A 22,529-nucleotide genomic window follows, 5' to 3' on the forward strand; every position below is an offset into this window, starting at 1 on the left:
TTGGTGGCAGCCAGGGGTGTGTGTGTGTGCATGTGTGTGTGCGCTGCACAGTCAATGTCTCTCACTTGTTTCCTAGGAAACAGATCTGGCTGTGGAATGAAATGTCAGCTGCAGCCACACATAACTGAATTGGGAAGGCTCCGGTGGGCACTCCCCCCTCCCTGGAGAAGGGAGCAGTGACACATGCAGCTGCAGGCGACAAGCCAGCACATTGCCCATATCCCCAGGGGTGGAAAGCTCACACACGCCTGACTTAACTTCACTCTGTATAATAGGCTCCAGGTTCAGAGATCTGGCTATACGATGAAATGCCAACGGAGGGGGTGGAAGGGGCTGGGGAAGGGGCCTCTTGGAACCTTGTGATCTTGTGTATTCCCAAATGCACCAAGTGGAACAGGTCTTGTGATCTGTTGACCACAGATGAATGTGAGGTGCAGAAAAGTCAGGCCACTTGCCCAAGGTCCCATAGCTGGAAACGAAAGGAGCCAGAATAACACCTTCCCCGGGTACCTACTGTCCACACAGATCTTGGGCTTGATGCTGGGGTGAAGGATGAAAAAGGCAAGGTCCCTACCTGAAGGCACTTTTGGCCAGGGGAGGCTCAGGGTCCTAACTCAGAAACAAGGCCCTCCCAGCTCCACACGGGCTCAGCAGGGCTGCCGGGTCCCCAGAGAATCCCCAGGGGAACTCAGCATGGTCGGAGCTGGCTGGACTCATCCGTGGCCCTGGCCAATTCCCAGGGCAGGCATAGTTTCCTTCCCCACGGAGCCGTGGCGGGGCCCAGAGCTGCTTGCCCTGGGGAGGAGACATCTGGGCTTGGTGGAGGCCTCTGAGTCTGGCTACTCAGAGCTGCAGCAGGTGGTGGGCTTGGCTGAGGCCCCTCCCTCCCAGCAGAAGCTTCTCTCTAGTTGTGGTACATGTACACAAGGGAATATCACTCAGCCATAAAAAGGAACACACATGAGTCAGTTCTACTGAGGTGAATGAACCTAGAGTCTGTTATACAGAGTGAAGACAGAAAGGGGAAAACAAATATCGTATGTTAATGCATATATATGGGATCTAGAAAGATGGTGCTGATGAACCTCTGCAGGTCAGCAGTGGAGACGCACACCTGGAGAACAGACTGTGGACATGAGGAGGGAAAGGAGAGGGTGGGAAAGTTTGAGAGAGTAGCACTGAAACATATGCATCACCGTACGTAGAATAGATGGTGGGAATTTGTTGTATGACGCAGGAAGCTCAAAACCGGTGCTCTGTGACAAGCTAGAGGGCTGGGATGGGGTGGGAGGTGGGAGGCGGGATGCAAGAGAGAGGGGACATGTGTATACCTCTGGCTGATTCATGTTGATGTACGGCAGAAACCAACACAATATTGTAAAGCAATTATCCTCCACATAATAATAAATCATTTTAAAAAGAACTTTCTTTCTAAGCAGTCTTGCTTCATGGATGAGCAGATAGCTACCTGCCACCCTGTGTACTGTAAGCCCCTGCCACCTCACCTCAGCTGGACAGCTGACCATGAGGAAGGAAGCCAGGAAGGCTGCCTCCCTTTCCCTCCCCAGCACCAGCTTGAGTCTGGCCTTCAGAAACATCTGGCTTTGTTTTCCTTTTTTTTTTTTTAACATCTAAAATTTTATTTATTATTGGAATATGGTTGCTTTACAATGTTGTGTTAGTTTCTGTTGTACAACAAAATGAGTCGGCTATATGTACACATATACCCCCTCCCTCTTGGACCTCCCTCTCACCCCGCCCCATCCCACCCCTCTAGGTCATCACAGAGCACAGAGCTGAGCTCCCTGTGCTATGCAGTGGCTTCCCACTAGCTGCCTGTTTTACACATGTGGTGTATACATGTCAGGGCTACTCTCTCAATTCATCCCAACCTGTCCGTCCCCTCCTGTGTCCATAAGCCCATTCTCTGCCTCTGGCTCTCTATTTCTGCCCTGCAAATAGCTTCACTAGTACCATTTTTCTAGATTCCGCATATATGCGTTAAGATATGATATTTATTTTTCTCTTCCTGACTTACTCCACTCCATAGGACAGTCTCTAGGAGAGTCCTCTGGCTTTCGACAGCTGCTGATACTCAATTCTCAGTCCCTCAGACCAGAGACAGGGCTCCCAGAGGCCCCTTCCCCAGCCCCTTGCAACCCCTCTACCGAAAGCTGCCAGTTCACCCTTCTGTTCGTTCCAGTACTGTGTGGCCTGGCATCTGTCCCCATTGCTGCTGTTCTAGTTCAGGTCCTGGGACCATTCTCCCACAAGCATCCTGCATCTCTCTTCCTTAGAGATAGCACCTAAACCCTGAATAACTGACTGGCTAGAAATACAGGTGAAGTGGCCCGCTGGCTGGAGGGACGTGCATACGGCCATAACAGCAGCCAAGACCCACGGCATCTCCTAGGAAGCTGGCTACGGATGGCATGGTGAGCTCTGGAGAACTTGCAGAGTACCTTCAGGGCAGAAACCAAAGGGCCTGCAGTGCTGGCAGCTGGGGGTGGTGGTGGCGCTTGGCCGTAGATAAAGGGGAAATCGGAGGCCCTGGGCATCAGGCCAGGTTCTCAGCACACATTATCACCTCAACCCCAGGTGTGAAATGGATCACCTCCACTTAACTGAGGAAGTGGAGGCAAGCACCGTGGTTTGCCCAAGGTCACCAGCCAGGAGATAGCTCAGCTGAGCCAGGACTGGGGGCTGCCCCAGGCTGGAATGTAAGTGCTTCAGATGACTGGAGCATTCCCTCTGTGCTTGTAAACCTCCCCACTGACAGCTGGCCCGTACAACCACGTTGCCTGACTGACTAGTAGAAAGTGTTCACTAAGGGAAAGTAAAACTTCCACCTGGCAATTCTGAGTCATCACCCCACCTGACTTCAGGCAGCCAAATAAATGAGACTTTGCTGAACTTTGGACTTGGGAGATGAGGGAAGAGGGACTACACATAGAAATGAAGACAAAGGACAAGGGAAAGCTGGAGGGAAGCACAGAGAGGGAGACAGAAGGAAAAGCACACAGGGACACAGAGACTGAGAGGAAGTGCAATTCATTGTGAAAGAACAAAACCCACACAGGGAGAGAATGGGTGAGCCAGGGGCTCCAGGAAGATGCTAAGAAAGAAGGATGTTTTAGATGCTTTGTTGTGTCCAGCTCTTTGTAAGCCCATGGACTGTAGTTTACTGTAGCCCACCAGGCTCCTCTGTTCATGGGATTCTCCAGGCAAGAATACTGAAGTGGGTTGCCATTCCCTTCTCCAGGGGGATCTTCCCGATCCAGTGATCGGACCTAGGTCTCCTCCATTGTAGGCAGATTCTTTATCATCTGAGCAACCAGAGAAGGCCAGATACTAAAAAATTTATCTATTTGACTGTGCCAAATCTTCCTTATGGCACAGAGTATCTTTTTTTTTTTTCCAGCTGTGGCATGTGGGATCTAGTTCCCTGAATGAGGGATGGAACTCAGGCCCCTTGCATTGAGAGCGTGGAGTCTTAACCATTGGACCACCAAGGGAGTTCCCAAAATAGGTGACTTCTTGGCCTGTATGGGTTGCTGTGGACTTGGGAGCAAAAGTGTGATGACTGTCCAGCCCTGAGCCACTTCAGCAGCTCAGGGCAACATCAAAGGAACAACTGCCCATCTTGTGGGTAGATGCACTGCCGCATAGCAAGAAACTGGCTGGTCCCTCCCCAAAGGATTCTCAGGACTGACCTCCCATCCTCTGCTGGCTGCCATCACCCGACCCCAGCCCCATCCCTGGATGTCAACGCTTGGGCTGGGCTGCCCACGGGTGTGCACGAGAGACAGGATGCCTGGTTGAGAGTGGCTGGCCTGGTATAGCTGAGCCTGAAGCTCTGCCCTGATGATGGCCCTCAGGACCCAGGGTGAGGCTGTTTCCCATCACTGCATCCTCAATGGGGAGTGGGGCTGCCTCTGGCTTGGCTGCTCTGAGGAGCTTACCTCTTGGTTCTTGGAGTAGGAAAAATACCATCTCCCCTTCTCTCTGGTTCTTTGATCTTGCTCTTTTTCTTTCAGCTGCACTATGGCTCAGCGATAAAGAACCTGCCTGGCAATGCCAGAGATGCAGGAGATTCTGGTTCAATCCCTGGGTCGGGAAAATCCCCTAGAGGAGGAAATGGCAACCCACTCTAGTATTCTTGTCTGGGAAGTCCCATGGACAGAGGAGCCTAGGGGGCTACAGTCCATGAGGTCACAAGAGTTAGACATGACTTAGCAACTAAACCATCATGAAACATGTAGGATCTTAATTCCCTAACCAGGGATGGAACCCATGCCCTCTACATTGGAGGGCAAAGTCTTACCCACTGGACCACCAAGGAAGTCACCTAATCTTGTTATTTCCATTGTTCTCTGTCTCTTGTCTCCTTTTGAACCTCCGCACCTCTCTGTCCCTTTCTCCCTGTGTCTCTCTTGCTGCCTCTCTCCTATCTACCTGTCCAAGTTCCTCCGCCCCTTCTCCCAGTCTCTGTCCACATGGCAAGTGAGATCACTTGGCCACAGCTTCATCACCAGCCACAGAAACCAGCCCACATATAGAGCCCCTTTCTTCCCTGAGTTGCTCAGGCTCCTCTTGCTCAGGCTGGTGACTGGCTGCTTCCAGGGTTAGGGGCTCCTCTTTCTTTCTCTACCCTGCCCAGGAAGCCCAGACACATGTCCTCAGGCCCTGACACACTCTCCCCTCCCTAAACTCCTTTCTGCTTGGTTTGGGTGTATGGGGACAGACTTTCTTGATGCCAGAGAATTATGATCTGCGACAGGGGCCTGGGCTTAGGCAGGAATGGGGGACCCACTGGCCTGCTTTGGTTCCAGATCCTGGGGTCTAGGCCTTGTTTGGGCCAGCCAAACTCCCTGGAGCTCTGTAACCACCATAGAGAACCAGAGAGTGCTCTACCGCCAGTGACCGCCTGAGGATCTCACAGGCTTGTAGTCCAGAAGGCAGATGGGGTGTCTCTGGGCATTCTGGGTAAATGCTATCAATATCCATCTTTTCTAGGGATGACCAGCAACCCTGGTTCTGCTTATCCTCCCTCTCGCCTCCTGCCTATCCCAACTGGCTGGGAGGGCTTCCGCACCTCCACAGGATGTAGAACATGGGGAAACCACTGACAGGTGCGATGACCAAACATCCCAGTTGACCTGGGACTATAGATCACAACAAACTGTGGAAAATTCTTCAAGAGATGGGAATACCAGACCACCTTACCAGGCTCCTGAGAACTCTGTATGCAGGTCAAGAAGCAACAGTTAGAACCAGACAGGGAACAACAGACTGGTTCCAAATTGGGAAGAGTACATCAAGGCTGTATATTGTCACCCTGCTTATTTAACTTATATGCAGAGTACATCATGAGAAACGCTGGGCTGGAAGAAGCACCAGCTGGAATCAAGATTGCCGGGAGAAACAGCAATAACCTCAGATATGCAGATTACACCATCCTTCTGGCTGAAAGTGAAGAGGAACTAAAAAGCCTCTTGATGAAGGTGAAAGTGGAGAGTGAAGAAATTGGCTTAAAACTCAACATTAAAAAAACTAAGATCATGGCATCCGGTCCCATCACTTCACAGCAAATACAGGGGGAAACAGTGGAAATAGTGACAGACTTTACTTTCTTGGGTTCCAAAATCACTGCAGATGGTAACTGCAGCCATGAAATTAAAAGACACTTGCTCTTTGAAAGAAAAGCTATGACCAACCTAGACAGCATATTAAAAAGCAGAGATATTACTTTGCCAACAAAGGTCCGTCTAGTCAAAGCTAAGGTTTTTCCAGTGGTCATGTATGGATGTGAGAGTTGGACTATAAAGAAAGCTGAGCACCGAAGAATTGATGCTTTTGAACTGTGGTGTTGGAGAAGACTCTTGAGAATCCCTTGGACTGTAAGGAGATCAAACCAGTCCACCCTAAAGGAGATTAGTCCTGACTATTCATTGGAAAGACTGATGCTAAAGCTGAAACTCCAATACTTTGACCACCTGATGAGAAGAACTGACTCACTGGAAAAGACTCTGATGCTGGGAAAGATTGAAAGCAGGAGGAGAAGGGGACAACAGAGGATGAGTTGGTTGGATGGCATCACCGACTCAATGGATATGAATTTGAGCAAGCTCTGGGAGTTGCTGATGGACAGGGAAGTCTGGCATGCTGCAGTCCATGGGGTCACAGAGAGTTGGACATGACTGAGTGACTGAACTGAACTGAGACGCTTCTGCAAGCAGCGGACTCTGGAGCTAAAACCAAGACAGTCCTGAGCACACCAGGACCCCTGGTCATCCTACAAAAGGTGGAGCAGGTGGAAGTCTCAACAGTGGGGTCCATGCTTGACTGTGCGGCTCAGAACCAGGGACTCTGGGCAGCCTCTGCCTCTCCCCCTGGTAAGTGGAAAGTGAAAGCGTTAGTTGCTCAGTCGTGTCCAACTCTGTGACCCCATGGACCGTAGGCCTGCCAGGTTCCTTTACCTATGGGATTCTCCAGGCAAGAATACTGGAGTGGGTTGCTGTTCCCTTATCCAGGGAATCTTCCTGACCCAGGGATTGAACCTGGGTCTCCTGCATTGCAGGCGGATTCTTTACCATCTGAGCCAGCTGGGAAGCTTCCTGGCAAGTGGGCATGACACTGACACCTGCTTTGGTCAACTATGCATGAGTGGTCTCAATCATGCAAAATCAAGGTCTCTCCACCTTTAACTCTCTACCTGAGTGATTTCTCATTTGTGAATTCAGCCTATATCTTTTGTCCACACTGTAAACCCAGACACTGTCTATCTCATGGTAGTAATCAGTGACAAACATGGAAGCCCACGATGCCTAGTGCTTTCTGCCAGGCACGGGCACTTCTCACACTCAGGTCTTAACGGATCTCTTTCCTGTTCCCTCTGGACTGTCAGGTGCGCTAGCCCTTGCTGCTGCTGCTGCTAAGTCACTTCAGTCGTGTCTGCCCCTAAGCTTCTCCATCAAAGCCATTATCCTCTTGTAATGACTTTTTATTGTCTTTCCTATCACAGTAAATCCCCTACATACAAACTAGTCCTGTTCCAAGAGCACGATCGTAAGTTCAATTTGTTCATGAGTCCAACAAAATTACTCTAAGTACCCAACTAACATGATCGGCTACATGGTACTGTACTGTAATAGGTGTAGAATACTTTTCTCACAAGCAATACATAAAAAGCAAACACAAAATTTAAAGAAAACAGTTTTAGTCTTAACAATGCAGTACCTTGGAAAGCACAGTAGTACCAGCTACATCACCGCTGCTTTTACGCTTGCTTCCGGACATCCTGGGCTTGCAGAAAAGACACTGCGCTATTGTACTCTACATAGTACTGGACAGTAAAGTGCACACAAGCACAACCGTTTGGAGAGGATGCGCGCACGTGACAAGGTACGCCAGACACATGAACTAACTCATTGACTGGACATGCAAACACACGTTTACATCTTTGAAAGTTCACAACTTGATGGTTGGTATGTAGGGGACTTGCTGTACAGCACAGAGTCCCGATCTGGGCCTCCCAATAGAGATACCTGAGAACCTAAGCCGACACGGATGCTCGAGCCCTGTTTTTAGGCACGTTAAACCAGAACGTGGGAGCAGGGAACAGGGAAGGCATAGGTTTCAGGCACTGATATTTATCAAAGCTCTCCTGTTGGTCCCAGTGTTCACCCAGTGCTGCGAACCCCTAAGAGGGAGCAGTGTATGCAGAAGAAGCACCTCTTTCCCCTACTCATCCCCCCACGTTCTCCTGGAGCCCCCCGTCCTGGAGCAGCCATAGAGGCATGCCATCCATCCAGGAATTTTCAGTTATTTGGAACAGTGACAGGGAGAGATTAAATTAATGAGCAGTGTGTGTTGAACTCGAAGTACCAACAACAAAGGAGGAGGCAGAAATGTCTCAGAGAGAAGTGGAGATGAGAGACCATGGAACTAAAGTTGGGGGTGGGGGAGGACAGGGCAGAGAGAGACGGTTCTGGTCCAGGCCTTGGAGACCGGGACACAGGTTTGCTCCGTGGGTTCCGTTAATTACCACAGTAACCATTCCAAGAGCAGTCCTTTTTGCTTAAGCTGCTTTGAATGGGCTCCTGCTCCTTTCAAACAAATAATTCCTGACCAAGAATGTCCCCAGAGCCTGGCACCGTGCCTCTGCCTGGGTTTGGAATGGTTTGGAATGGCCTTCGTTTGCTGAATGGGTGGCTGAATTTGTGTCACCGTGGCACGGGAGCCCAGATCATTAATTAATCAGTGCACAGCAAATGCCACAAAGCAGGTGGCATTGTATTTACTTCTCAGGCAGGTGAGTTGTCTGGAAGGGTGTGGGCCATGGCTTTCCATTAATGAGACTTATGTCTCTTTAGGGAGAGGAGGCCCGCTCACTTCATAAAGGCACTGAGTGTCGTACAATGAAGGGACTTCTCTTAAATATGTTTAACGATGCATGTTGTTTAAAAATATTTATTTATTTGGCTGCATCAGTTCTTAGTTGTGGCATGTGGGATAGAGTTCCCTGACCAGGGATTGAAATCCAGGCTCCTGCATTGGAAGTGCAGCGTCTTAGCCACTGGAGCACCAGGGAAGTCCCTGAAGGAACTTCTTCCAGAACTTATCCCACCAGGGAACACTTTTCATTTTTTGGAAGATCTATCAACATTCCATGAAACTAGTGTTCCAGGACTCCGGGACCTGTGGCACATGCTAGGCTTTCGAGTCACTTGGGTTTAAATTTATTATATATTATTTAGCCTTGGTGTCTTCAATATATCTCTTCATTTCTGTAGACCTGTTTTCTCTTTCACAAAAAGGGGAGGATATCACAAATCTCACAGGGTTGTGCAAAACATATGATGCTGTGAAAGCTCCTGGTTCATAGAAGTGCTTGATAATGGTTTTTAAACCACTCAAATCATTTGCCATGTCCAAGTGATGGGTCTAAACAACCTGTGTCCTCAGTCACTAGTCATGTCTGACTCTTCTGACCCCATGGACAGTAGCCCGCCAGGCTCCTCTGTCCATGGGATTTCTCAGGCAAGAATACTGGGAGGGGGTTTCCATTTTCTCCTCCAGGGGATCTTCCCAACCTATGGAAGAGTTTCCTGCATTGGCAGGAGGAATTTTACCACTGAGCCACCTGGGAAGCCCCATCAAAACAACTAGTTAGCGGCCAATTACTAGAAAAACCACACACTTGTGCATATACATGCTGGGTACAAATTGTGCCCTCCTAACATTCATGTCCATCAGAATCTGTGACTAAGAACTTATTTGCAAATATGTGTTATGTAAAAAAAAAATGGTACAAAGGAACTGATTGACAAAACAGAAATAGAGTCACAGATGTAGAAAACAAACTTATGGTTACAACAGGGAAAGGTGAGGGAGGGAAATATTGGGAGTTTGGGATTGATATATACTCACTACTCTGTCTAAAATAGATGACTATTGAGAACCTGCTGTATAGCACAGGGAACTCTGCTCAATACTCTGTAATGGCCTATATGGGAAAAGAATCTAAAAAGGGGGATATATGTATATGTACAGCTGATTCACGTTGCTGTACATCTGAAACAAACATAACATTGTAAATCAACTCTACTCCAATAAAATTTTTTTTTAAAAGACCTTATTTGACAATAGGATCTTTACAGATGTAAGCAAAGGAAGATGAAGTCATACTGGATAACAATAAGAGGCTTTAATAAAAAGAGAGAAATCTGGACAGACACACAGGGAAGGAAGTCATGTGAAGAGGGAGGCAGAGACTGGAGAGACGAATCTACACATCAAGGACCACCAAGGATTGCTGGCAGCCATCAGGAGCCAGCAGAAGAAAGGAAAGGCTCTTCCTGAGACTGCAGAGGGACCATGGCCCCGTAGGCATCTTGGTCTTAGACCTCTAGCCTCTGGAGCTATGAGGGAATACACTGCTGTTGTTGTAAACTAACCCTCCTCAAATAAGCAAGGCATATGCACACGTACACACACAAGAGGCATGGGAGAGGCTTAGAAACTGACGTGTCAGAGCTGTACTAAGATCAAAGGATTACTCTCAATCAGCCATTTGGGGCGTTGTTTCCAACACCTTCAGCTCCTGCTTCTTCCTTTCTGATATTCAGTGGGTCACCAAGTTCTCTGCTTTGGATATCTCTGGCACTGTGCATTCTCCCATCCTCACCGCTGTGCCTGCTTCCAAGGTTCCTCCTTTCCCAACTGGGTAAACCATTCCCTCTGGTCTCCCTGCCCCTGGTCTTATCCTCTCTGAGTCATGCTCCTTGACCAGAAACCAGACCCATTGTCCTGTCTGGGCCTCTGCTCGCCGTCTCCTCCAAGAGGGAGGTGGGCTGGGGTCAGCGGCAGGATGGAGGCCATCGCTCTTGGCCAGCCCCGCCCCTTCCTCTTGGTAGGTCCACTCCAGTGGTCTAGCTAGGCATCATCAGCTTCTCCCCCACGGGCCCTGGCCCCTCCCTCCTGGTCCATCTTTGGGACCATGGTCCCAGTTGGCCCTGTGCCTCAGTCAGCCCTCTCTCCCGGATGCTGCGGAGGTCCCAGGGCAAACAGGACTGTGCTAGAGTGGACCTGAAGGGGCCTCATCAGCATATGTGTGTGTGTGTGTGTGTGTGTGTGTGCAGTGCTCTGCCTGAAGTCCATCTCTCCTTCAATAAGGGGCCACCCACTCAGGCTCCCCATCATCTGAGGTCCCTTTCCACCACTCACTGTTGAGATCCCAGGGGAAGTCCGTCTGCTCTCTGGCTTTTGCAGAAGAGGTCCTGCTGACTCAGGCCAGGCCCCTCAGGGCTTGCACATTGCCCTGTCTCACCGTGTCTGTAGCACAGTGAATGGCTCTTCAGGCTGCTTCCTCCCTGCCCTGGCTGTACCACCCTTGTGTCTGGGACATACAGAGGGGTGTCCCGGGGTACCCTGTGTTCCAAATGGTCCTACTCAATAGAAGTACTGGCCTCGACCAGTCCCACTGGTACTCTCACACCAACCCAGAAAGGACCCTGCCTACTCACACCCTCCACCTCACTTGACATGACTCCACTTGGAGGCTGGAAGCCACTTCATGACCTTCTTCCTACCTGCTCTCCCACCTACCCTGCTCTGAGTGGCCTCATTTCACTGACCTCTGCCTCTGAGTTCTCAAGTCATGGTCCTCCTAGGGCCTGGTTACCACACCAGAAAGATTATATATACAAAGATATATAGATACATGACCATATATATGCATGTCTGTATAATTATACAAAGGGTAACATACTGCAAACACTATTCTACATGTGTTTTTCTGACTATATTGTGGAGATAATTCTCTATAAGTATATTTACTGTCCTCACCTTTTTATTAGCTGCATAGTATTCCACCGTGTGGATGTGCTGCAGTTTATTTGGCTAATCTCCTCTTGAGGGACATTTGGGTAATTTGTAGTCTTTTTTCTTACAAACAGACCTGAAATTAGTAAACATCCTTATGCACAGGTCACTTCTAACTGGGTTTTTGACAGAAGGTGAAAGACAGACCTATCCAGACTGGAGTTTTTTTCCTTCTTTCAGCAAAGCAAAAATTCCTTCTATGCAGCTGTAAAAAAGGATGAAGACGATCAATATAGAGAACTATCTCCACAATATACTGAGAAAAATGTGTAGAATAGTGCTTGCAGTATGTTGCCATTTGCATAATTATACAGACATGCATATACATGGCCATACATCTATATACCTTTGCATATATTTGCATGTATAATCTCTCTGGAAGAACGCATAAGCAACTGGTAACATTAAAATCCTCTGTGGAGAACTGGATTGCCAGGGTTAGCAGTGGGAAGCAGCATTTTCACTGTTTACGTCTTTGTAACTTCTGAATGTCAAACAATGGGAGTATATTACCAATTCTAAAATTTTAAAAGTCAGTGGCTGTTTGAGAGTGCCTAACTGACCATCCACTTCCCAGGTTCTCCAAGCTGCCCCCTGTATTGTCCAGTCACCAGGACACTATCTTTTGGACCTGAGCATTGTAGCCTCATGGAGTGTGATCTTCAGTGAGCACGCTCAGCCTGCCCTGAGAGCCAGTGGGAGCCACTGATGGGGGGTGAACCTCTGTTTCTGTAGTGATTCTGCCCCTGAGGTCCTCATCACTCCCTAGTAGTCTCCCATACGTAAGCCCCTGGGTACACAAGTGCTCCTACTGGATGAATTGCACTGTGACTTTCTGGGAGGCAATGGGTGTTCCATAATTGGCTGGTTTCCCTTTGTGCCCAGACTACCAGGAAGCTCTCAGATGTAATTACACGCCTGCCTCTCCTCACCTGTGCCCACACTGTATGGGCTCTCCATACAGAACACCAGTCCTTCCCCCAAGCTCCCCAAAGCCTGTGGATCTGTCAGAGAGGTGAGGGGAGTCCAAGCGACAACCAGTGTAGCTGGAAGGCAGGGAAGACCCACTGTTGAAGAAAGTGTAGATGCGCAGCAGCAGGCTAGGGGTAAGGTTAACGGGCACACGGAGAGTGCTGCATGATTGACTAGTGCTTCCAAGCTATTTCACTAATTCCTTGAGTTTGGCTAAGAGTCTAAGAGGCAATTCCACAAAGCTGGTTATATTTCACTCATATATTCTGACAGAGGAAAAGTCAATCAAGTCTGTCTGAATTTCCAGACGTGTTTTTGGAATGCCAGCTACAGCGGCTAAAAATTCATTCATTCACACTTCTAAAATTAATTTCATTTTAAGGTCTCAGTTAGATTTTTCAATTTGAAAAATAAATCAAAATTCAACTGGGAATTATCTTCTTGAAAATAATTCTCTCTCTTTTTCAGGGGAAAGGAACTGCATTACCCTTGCTCGTTTAGTAAGACGTGGTCTTTAACTATAAATTGCTGAATTTAACAATAGAGGCCTGGATGTCCTCTGATCTTAACAACCCAGAACCAGGAGGCCTGACATTTATTAACAGCAAGGGCTCGGGGTCTTGCATGACACAGACACTCAGGTGTTTGTGGAGAGATGAGCTCCATCTATCTAAGCTTCATCCGAGCAAGGATGAGCTCTTCCCCACGTACAACTGCAGGAACAGCAGGGTTACCTTGGTGTTGCATGAAACGCTAGGCATGGAAAGGACTTTGTAAGCCGTCAGCTGCAAAGGTGCTCTATCTGAGCGGTGGCTGGAGGAGAAGGTATGGAGACCACCTGGAGCTTTCACGGGCTCACTACCAAGCCTGGGAGGTAGGAAGATCCAGAGGTTGTGCAGTCCAGGGCATGTGGGAACCAGGGATGGTTTCAGGGGCACAATGCAGGGTGACGCATAATAGAGAGGGTGGAATCTTCAGTGTTCTCACACTCCCCAAATTCAGGCCTTTGTGACCGCTCCATTTGACAGCCTTCTCCAACCTGACCTCCTGCCTCCTGATGGGTTTTCCTCCTGTCTCTCCTCCCCCTGCCTCGATCTTGCCAGCCTGGAGCTGACAGCAGTCCATTCTGGCATTGAGACCTGTGCCAGCTCCTCACTGTGCTCTGTAACCTGCACATGGGCTTTAGGGGCCAGCTCTGCCTCCCCCGCAAGCCGCATTCACCGTCCTACTTGCCCCTTTCTGGGTGGAGTCTCCCCAGTGCCCCCAGGCTGGGAAGAGATGCCCCTGTAGGTGTGAGCACACATTGCTGGGCACAATCTCTGCTTCCTGTCATTACACCCGTCACAATGGCGCTTCTGCTTTCCTCTCAGCTACTCATGAGTGTGTGTGTGGTGACTAGATCTGCATTTTGGAAAGTGCTCTGCTGCAGAGAGGCACATAAGTGCCGGGACACAGTGAATGTATGGAGACGGTTCTCCCAACACCTCTAGAGCCCTGCTTTCATGGTAGGTCTGCATGTCCCTACTGCCTCTGAACTGAAGCCACGTGACCTGCCTTGTCACCCTGAACTGTGGCCAGAGCGGTCCACTTCTGGGTGTGGGGGGAAGCTTTAAGAGCCAGGGAGAGATTGGCCACATACCCGCCCTTGGTGGAGGTGACCCGGGAGGCAGGTGTCAGGATGAATCTATGTCAGGCTGTGTCCCTGAGCGGTCACAGTGAGCAGTGCCCTCCTGCCAAAGCCCAAGCAGGAAATAAGCCTCTGTTGTGTTCCTGGAAATTGGGGGCTTGTTTGTTACTGCAGCATGACGTCACCCATGCTGACTAGTATCCTCCTTAGGAGGCCTGCACCTAAGTCCAGACAGGATGATGGTGGCCTGGACTAGAGCCTTGGAGGAAGAGAGCAACCAGAGAGGATGGTCTGCGAGAGATTTAGGAGGTGAAATCCACAGGGCTGGGTGATGGCGTGGCCACCATGGATGAAGGAAGCTCCTGCAGCCACTTTCCCTCTTTCAGGGGCATGCTCACTCAGACCTTCTCAGAAACCCATAGGTTCTCTGAGTTAAGATTTACCATCCTATTTTTATATCCAGGGTCAAGGGTCTGTGTTGGCTCACTTCAAACCTTCCAGAGACACAGGGGATCTGGGTCCTTGCTTTGTGGAGGAAGTGCCTGTCATAACCATGAAAGGTGAAGCCACAATTAAAGCAAAAGTGTTAGATGCTCAGTCATGACTGACTCTTTGTGACCCCATGGACTGCAGCCCGCCAGGCTCCTCTGACCATGGGATTCTCCAGGCACGAATACTGGAGTGGGTTGCCATTTCTTTCTGCAAGGGGATCTTCCCAACCCAGGGATTGAACCTGGGTCTCCTATGTTGCAGGCAGATTCTTCACGGTCTGAGCCACCAGGGAAGCCACAATAGTTATAATGTATTGATTGGACCTACTGTGCTATTGAGGGGGGTGGGGGGGGGGACTTCTCAGTGACTCAGTGGTAAGGAATCCATCTGCAATGCAGGAGACCCGGGTTCAATCCTTGGATAAGGAAGATCCCCTGCAGAAGGAAATGGCGACCCACTCCAGCATCCTTGTCTGAAAAATCCCATAGACAGAGGAGCCTGGTGGGCTACAGTCCATGGGGCCACAAAGAGTCAGACATGATTGAGCAACTAAACAACAGCAACTGTACTATGCGAGGGCTTTACAAACAGCACCCACTATGACACTCAGAACAAGCAGCGGGGCAGGCTGAGTTACAGACTCCATCTCACGGAAGGGGACGCTGAGGCTCGGAGAGCTTGCAGACCTTCCCAAGCTGGGAGCTGGCAGAGCCAGAATCCAAAGTCACTCCATGTGGCTTTTACCCAGTTCCACGTCACTGCTGGGGGTGGACAAACCCCTCAGTGAATGAGCCGGGAGTTGAAGCCATGTGCTTGGGGGCTGCGCCTTCCTCTCCAAGCTGGGGAGGGGATGGGCCGCGGGGGTGTCCGAGGCTCACAGCTGCTCCCAGCACGACAGGTGCCCTCCCGGAGGCGTCTAGGCGTTGGCAGTGTTCTGGGCCCCCCTCAAGTGCACGCGTCACCGACTCTCCTGCATAAACACCAGGGGGCTGAGTCCTGTTCTTGGCTCCGTGCATGCAGGCGCTGGCTCCAGGCTCCCACAGATGCCAGAGAGCCCGTGGGGTAAGGATGCCTGCCTTGGGGGGCTTATCCCCAACTCCTGGGACTTGAGGTGCAAGTCTCCCACCCAAGCAGAAACAAAAGCTGCTTCCCAGATGTCACCAGAAAGACAGCACCATCCTTTTGCTTGCTGTTAACTCTCTCTCTCTCTCATTCTTTATTTCTCTTGGCAGAGGATACTAAACTCAAGCAGTCCCTCAGCCCCAGTCTCTGTGCTGTGCTTGTGGTTGGGAAGCGCAGGTTTTAGAGTCACATGGACCTGCGTTCGGGCTTCCCTGGTGGCTCAGCTGTAAAGAATCCACCTGCAATGCAGGAGACTTGGGTTCAATTCCTGATCGGCAAGATCACTTGGAAGAGGGTGTGGCAACCCACTCTAGTATTCTTGCCTGAGAAATACAATGGACAGAGGAACCTGGCAGGCTACAGTGCATGGGGTCACAAAGAATTGGACACAACTGCACACATGCACAGACTTGGGTTCACAGGCTAGCTTTGCCAAGTATGTGCTCTGTAATCTTGGACAAGTTACTGACCATCTCTGAGCCTCAGTTTTGTCACCTCAAAAAAGGTTATCAGGGATAACCTCATGGGGCTGTCAGGATGATGAGGGGAAGGGACTGGATGTAAGACGTGCCCTCCAGCCTTTACATTCTACAGGGAGAAGGAAGACCCTTCACAAACCACCAGCTAAATACATCAAGTAAGCCTAGCCTGATAAGCCATGTGGATGATGGACAGAGGGCTGTGCAAGCCTGCGATGGGGGACCTGGGGCTCCTCTAGCTCCCACAGGGTGGGGGTGGGGGGCTCAGGAGATGACTTTTAGGTTAAGACCTAAAAGGAGGTCTTTGAAGGAGGAGAAGTTGGTCACTAAACCTGGGGGCAGAGGGGGGGGATCATTCCAGGCATAGGGAGCAGCTTCTGCAGAGGCCTTGAGATGGGCAAGAGGAGGCAGGGTTAGGTGAGGAAGGAGGGGCAGGGGAGGGTGGGGCAGGGTTGGCAGGGCAGGTAGAGGCTGGAGGCTGCTGGGTGCTCTGGGTGATGCTGGAGAACCTGCATTTTTTCCCAAAGGCGATGGAAGACAGTGACATGCTCAGGGACCTAGAACATGGTCAGGTTTATCCTCTAGAAGCTCAGTCCCAAGGATTGCCAGGTGGCCAGGGACTGGTGTGGGGCAAGGAGGGACCATGTGAGCGAGTCCAACATATCAAGCCTGACACTGTGAGCTCCTGACCCAAGGCAGGGGTGGGAAGAGAGTCTGGACTCCTGAGCATGGAGAGTTCTGGTACTTCATGTTTACGGAGCGCTCTACTCCATGGTGAGCTTTAAAGACGGGGAATCAATTCCATTTTTTTCTGTATCCACAGGACCGGGTATCGGCCTGACACCGAGAGCCAAATTGTGTACTGCACAAATAAATGTCCCAACTACAGTGTCACTAGGGCTTCCCCACTGGCTAAACTCATAAAGAACCCACCTGCCAGTGCCAGAGGTGCAGGAGACTCAGCTTCGATCCCTGGGTCAGGAAGATTCCTGGAGGAGGAAATGGCAACTCACTCCAGATTCTTGCCTGGTAAATCTCATGGACAAAGCCTGATGGGCTGTAATTCATGGGGTTGCAAAGAGTTGGACACAACCGAATACATACACACACACACACACACACACACACAAGGTGTAATTATTGAGGCTCTTCAACCTCGTGTCAGTGCTAGAAATATTTGGGAGCTAGGGTGGGGACATGAGTCCCCTCCACAGTGAACTCTGGGGCCCCACATCTCCTGGCCTGGCCCTGGTCTGAAACCGGAGAAGGGGACAGCCCTGCTGGTCCTTCCAGAGGTGCAAGTATGGCAGGCTGAGCTGCTGGCCCCGCATGTGTGTGTGTGTGTGTGCGCACGTGGGTAACATCCCTGTGTCTGAGGGGTGTTGCTTTTAGAGTAAGCTTATTTCCCTGCATCCAGGTTTCTGCTTTTCTGATTGGCCAAGAGGCAGGATGAGCTACAGCAATTGGAGGGCAGGCTTTGTGGTGAAGACAGCGCCGCTGCAGAGAAAGCCAGAGAGCATTTCAGCCACTACCTTGCTCAGTGGTGCGGATGAGATTGTTTCCTCATCTGCAAAGTGGGAATGCTCATGGACTTACGGTTGTCTTTAACATGGAGACACCAGGCCACCCAGAAATGAGGACCAGGAGAGGGCCTTCATCTGGTCTCCAGGGAAAGGCACCCACGGGTGGACAACAGGTACTATGGGCCCCCAGCTTCTGGACCCTCTGCCTACATCAGTGCTGAGGTTCTGGATGAAGGGATCAGGAAGGGCCTGGGGTCTATATTTTGACCCTCCCTGGTTGGGTGATAAGGAAGTCCTGGGGTTGGTTTGGTCAAGTCCATGCCTGAGAAGTTGGGGTTGGAAGCTCTGTTTCAGAGAGCTGGGAATGACAGTAGAAAAAGCCAGTGTGGGGTGACTCCATGCCAAAGCAGAGCAACAACACCCAGGGTTGGGACTTCCCTGGTGGTCCAGGGGTTAAGACTTCACCTTCCAATGCAAAGAATATGGGTTCGATCCCTGGTTGGGGAACTAAGATTCCCACATGCCTTGTGGCCATAAGACCAAAATATAAAACAGAAGCAGTATTGGAACAAATTCAATGAAGACTTTAAAAATGGTCCACATAAAAAAAAAACCTTAAAAAAAGAACACTTAGGGTCAATTTCTGAACCCAAATTTTACGTTCAGAGCCTCTTGGTCTTCAGTGTGTGGGCCATAGGGTCAGAGGCAAGGGGGTCAAGACTGAGCAAGCAGGGCTCAGGCCAGTGTATAGGGAGTGCTTGCAACTGCCGGTTGGCAGGGGAGCATGGCTGAGCCCCTGTGACTTTATGAGGCTTTGGGATCCGAAGTCAGGGCTCCAAGATGTTAGGGCTGCACCAGAAGCAGTCAGACCAGTACAGAAGCAGCGAGAGGACAGTGCATCATGTTAGGGTGGCCTGGACTCCCAGAGCCCCTGCATATCCTATTGGAGCATCTTCACAGACTATACAGCTCTAACACATCTTTATCTGTGTTCATCTTCCTGGGGGGTTGGGGACTATGACACCCAAGCTTCCCGGGCCTACGGCACAGCTCAGGGCCTGACTGCTGTACAGTCAGTCTCGAAGACATGGAGTGTGGAATTAACAAGGATACATCAATAAGTTCAGCTTCATAAGTACCTTCTGAGCACCTACTGTGTGTTTCATTCCTCACGCATCCCTGCCACTGGGGTAGTTTCCAGCCAAGACTTGGTTTTTATTTCTAGAGAAACTAACCCTGATTCTCCCAGGTGGACGTGCTGCCTGCTTGCTGCTGCTGCTAAGTTGTGTCTGACTCTGTGCAACACCATAGATGGCAGCCCACCAGGCTCCTCTGTCCCTGAGATTCTCCAGGCAAGAATACTGGAGTGGGTTGCTAATTCCTGCTCCAGTGCATGAAAGTGAAAAGTGAAAGTGAAGTCGCTCAGTCGTGTCCGACTCTTCAAGATGCCATGGACTGTAGCCTACTAGGCCCCTCCATCCATGGGATTTTCCAGGCAAGAGTACTGGAGTGGGGTGCCATGTCCTCTGCTGCCTGCTTAGACCTGGATAAAAATGACATTCTGCTAAAATCGAGTCTTCACTAGATACTGGCCAGTCCAGTCAAACTGATAGCCTTTTTGTGGTCCCTCACATGTGGGTTCTCTGCCACATCCCCAGCTGGTTTTGAATTAAGGTTTCCTGTGGTTTGCAAGGCAAATCTAGTCACAGAATGGCTTGGAGCTGGGCCTCTCATGCTGGTGCACTGTAGGTGTCACAGGGACTACAATTCAAGGAGAAACACTGATTTGCTGCTGGCACGATCAATTGTACTCAAAGATTTAGGAAACAAAAAGCTATAAATTTTTATAGACACATGCAGTGCAAAGGAGCAGCCAAACTTGGCCTGGAGTCAAATGGACCATTTATAGAATGTATAAGACAAAGCATACGTCTTTAACAGAAATCTGCACCTGAGCTGGACAGTACCAGATGGCCACCTACTATTCTCAACCCTCTTCTGGTTCTCCTGTGCCAGGAAGGCTACTCTCATGACCATACTGGAGGATCTCTTGACCATTGCTCTTCTGGGAAAATGGCTTGGACCACGTGAGGACACCACCAATTGGCTTTGCACTCCTATCCCTCCCATAATCCACTGCTGCTGCTGCTGCTGCTAAGTCGCTTCAGTCGTGTCCGACTCTGTGCGACCCCATAGACGGCAGCCCACTAGGCTCCTCTGTCCCTGGGATTCTCCAGGCAAGAATACTGGAGTGTGTTGCTAGCACGATTCAACACCTGAGCCCAAAGGTGAATGATTTAGAATCAATGTAAGAGGGCATTTTTAGGAATTCTTAGACACTGGATGAATTCTAGGTCTTAATTCTGCCACTGAATCTGAATCAGGTAGTAATTCTCTTCCCAATCTGCTCTCCAGGTTTCCCTGTCTGTAAAATGGGAGGAGTGGGTCGTAGGATCTCTTTGAGGTTCTTTTAAGCTTCAACATTTTATGTTAGGCCTCTACTCCCTGGTAGGAAGCTAATTAAGATTAACTAATCAGACTTTCGGAGAAGGCAATGGCACCCCACTCCAGTACTCTTGCCTGGAAAATCCCATGGATGGAGGAGCCTGGTAGGCTGCAGTCCATGGGGTTGCTGAGAGTCGGACACGACTGAGCGACTTCACTTTCACTTTCTACTCCCTGGTCAGGTGGGTATCATTCAGATTCAAACTAAAACATCAAACTAAAATGGACCGTGAGCATCCTTGCATACACATTATACGTGTTCTCAAAACCCCAGAAAGATAAGTGTTATTACCTCCACTTTGTAGATTACAAAAGAGAGGCTCAGAGAAGTTTAGTGTGTTAACAGGTCACACAGGAAGCTGCAGAGCTGTGAATCATCTCAGGCCTGTTTCTGGTCCAGGGGGCTGAGAACAGACACTGTGAGCCCAATAGCAGCTCAGTTTCCTCCAGCCCTTTCTCGCTGCCTGCCTGGGAGCTCAGCTTTGTGCTCTGGTATAAGAGGTTGAGGATGGGCGCCAGCTGGGGCTCTAGGCCATGGGTGGACTTTGGCCGGCAAGTGTTGGTACTATTCTGGAAGGCCAGCAAACAGCAGGTTGTCAAGGGCTGAGAGAGCATCTCTGGCCCAGGCTGAGTTTGCCTCTCCCAGGGGAGTCTTCCAGGCCCCATTTTTGCCTTGAGCTTAAGGAGCTGCCCGTTCTTTGCATCACTTTGCCATCTGAGGGCCTCTACCTACCAGGTGGCACATCATTCTCAGAGATCCATCCTCAAATATTCCTGTCCACCTTTCCCAGCCTCCCAATTCATCTCCCAACACCTATGGGCTGTGGGCAGGAGAGGAAGAGACATGCTGCAGGGTTTGAGCTCAGATCTCTATCTTGGACCATCAGGAAGGCAACTTCAAGGATGCTTTTATTTAATTCAATTCAATCACTGCCAGTCTGCTTGCAGTAATGGCTTTCGAGCCCTTAGTTCTCTTCTCAGAACCTTAAGGTGGCCTTAACTCCTGAGATGACACTGGGCAAGCAAATTTCTCTCTTTTGGCCTCCGGTCTTCATCCAGGCAGTAACCAGCTGGTTAGGTCCCGCTGGATCGCAGGTCCCTCGCAGCGGTGACATTTTAGCATCCGTTATCTTTGACTTTACCTTCCCAGAGGCATCGGGATGGATGCCTTTGGAGAGCGCAGCAAGCATAAAAATCGCTCTCTGGCTGTCTGCGGCTCTCACTTGGTGGCCGCAGGTCCTACTCTATCCCCCCACGCCAAAGGCTCACCTCCACGGCTCCCCGATCCCTGGTCCATCCAGGCCTGGGCTTTCAGCCTCGCAACTCCGGAAACCCCAGGGCAGCGCTAGAGGCGCGACTGCGGCGGCGGCGGCGGAGGCGCAGGGGGCGGGGGTGAGAGATGCGCCCACTTGTCCCGCGGCCTCCGCAGCGGCCCCGGCCCCAGATCCGGCCCCAGCGCGTCAGAAGGGTCCCTGGAACCCTTCGGTTTGTTGCTTGGGCGTGGAGACGGCTGGGAGTTCACCACCGGTCGATGGCGCGGAATCGACCCCGGCGCGCAGTCCCTAACTTGGCTCGTCTTCGCTCCCGCCGCGGTGAGGTAGGGGCCGCGGCGCTCGGACGCCTCGGTCTCACCCTTTCCGTGCCTAAGCGCGGGGAAATTCAGCTACCTGGTCCGGGGCTCTCCGGGGTGGTGGGCACACCATTTTTGGCTGGATGTGCTTCTACATTCATTGTTTCTGTCTGTCCTGAGGCACCCCATCTCTCTCCAAACCGCGTCTCCCTCCGCATCTCCGCGTCTCGCCCGCTCTGTGCCCGCCTCCTGCCGAGCTCGCCGGGTGCAGGACAGCCGCAGCCCAAACCCTCTCCCTGCCTGCAGTCCCGGGCCCCTCTGGCCACCGCGGGTTACAGCCCGCTTAGGCCAACCCTCCCATCTCTCCGAGGGCGCCGAAAGTAGAGGGACTAAAGTTCGGGCGCCTTCGGCCGGGGAAAGGCCCGGAGCCCCAAGGGCCGCGGCCCCGGCGCTGGCCTCACCTGTTTCTCCAGCGGCTCCTTGGCCGAGAGCGTAGGCTTGGGGGAGGGCGCGCGGTCGCAGACGCAGCCCTCCAGCAGGTAGAGCCCCGAGGGCCGCGAGCTCGAGTCGCTCTCGAAGTAGAAGAGCAGGTTCTGCAGCAGCGCGAACCACTTGGTTTGCCATTTTGTGTTGTCCGAACTCCGCTTGCTCAGGTAGCCTTTGCGCGTTCCGTCCTTGCGCGCCAGCAGCCCCAGGGACGCGACGTGGCCATCGTTCAGCCGGAGTCCCCTTCTGCATGATCCAGCTTGAACATCTGAAGTTCAGGGTTCACATACTATCGAAGCCTGGCTTGGAGCATTTTGAGCATTACTTTACTAGTGTGTGAGATGAGTGCAATTGTGTGGTAGTTTGAG

General features: G+C 50.9%; 1 protein-coding gene across 1 annotated transcript in view; it reads right to left on the reverse strand.

The window, feature by feature from the left end:
• The window catches only part of RASGRF1 (Ras protein-specific guanine nucleotide-releasing factor 1), a 102,366-nt gene that overhangs the window by 79,382 nt on the left and 455 nt on the right, over positions 1–22,529 (reverse strand). Inside the window, 1 exon segment of the mRNA XM_010843392.1 lies at positions 22,137–22,407. Coding sequence (XP_010841694.1) covers positions 22,137–22,407 — 271 coding nt within the window.

This window comes from Bison bison, unplaced genomic scaffold, assembly GCF_000754665.1.
Source record: "Bison bison bison isolate TAMUID 2011002044 unplaced genomic scaffold, Bison_UMD1.0 scf7180017864181, whole genome shotgun sequence".
In the NCBI taxonomy this organism is placed as follows: Eukaryota; Metazoa; Chordata; class Mammalia; order Artiodactyla; family Bovidae; genus Bison; species Bison bison.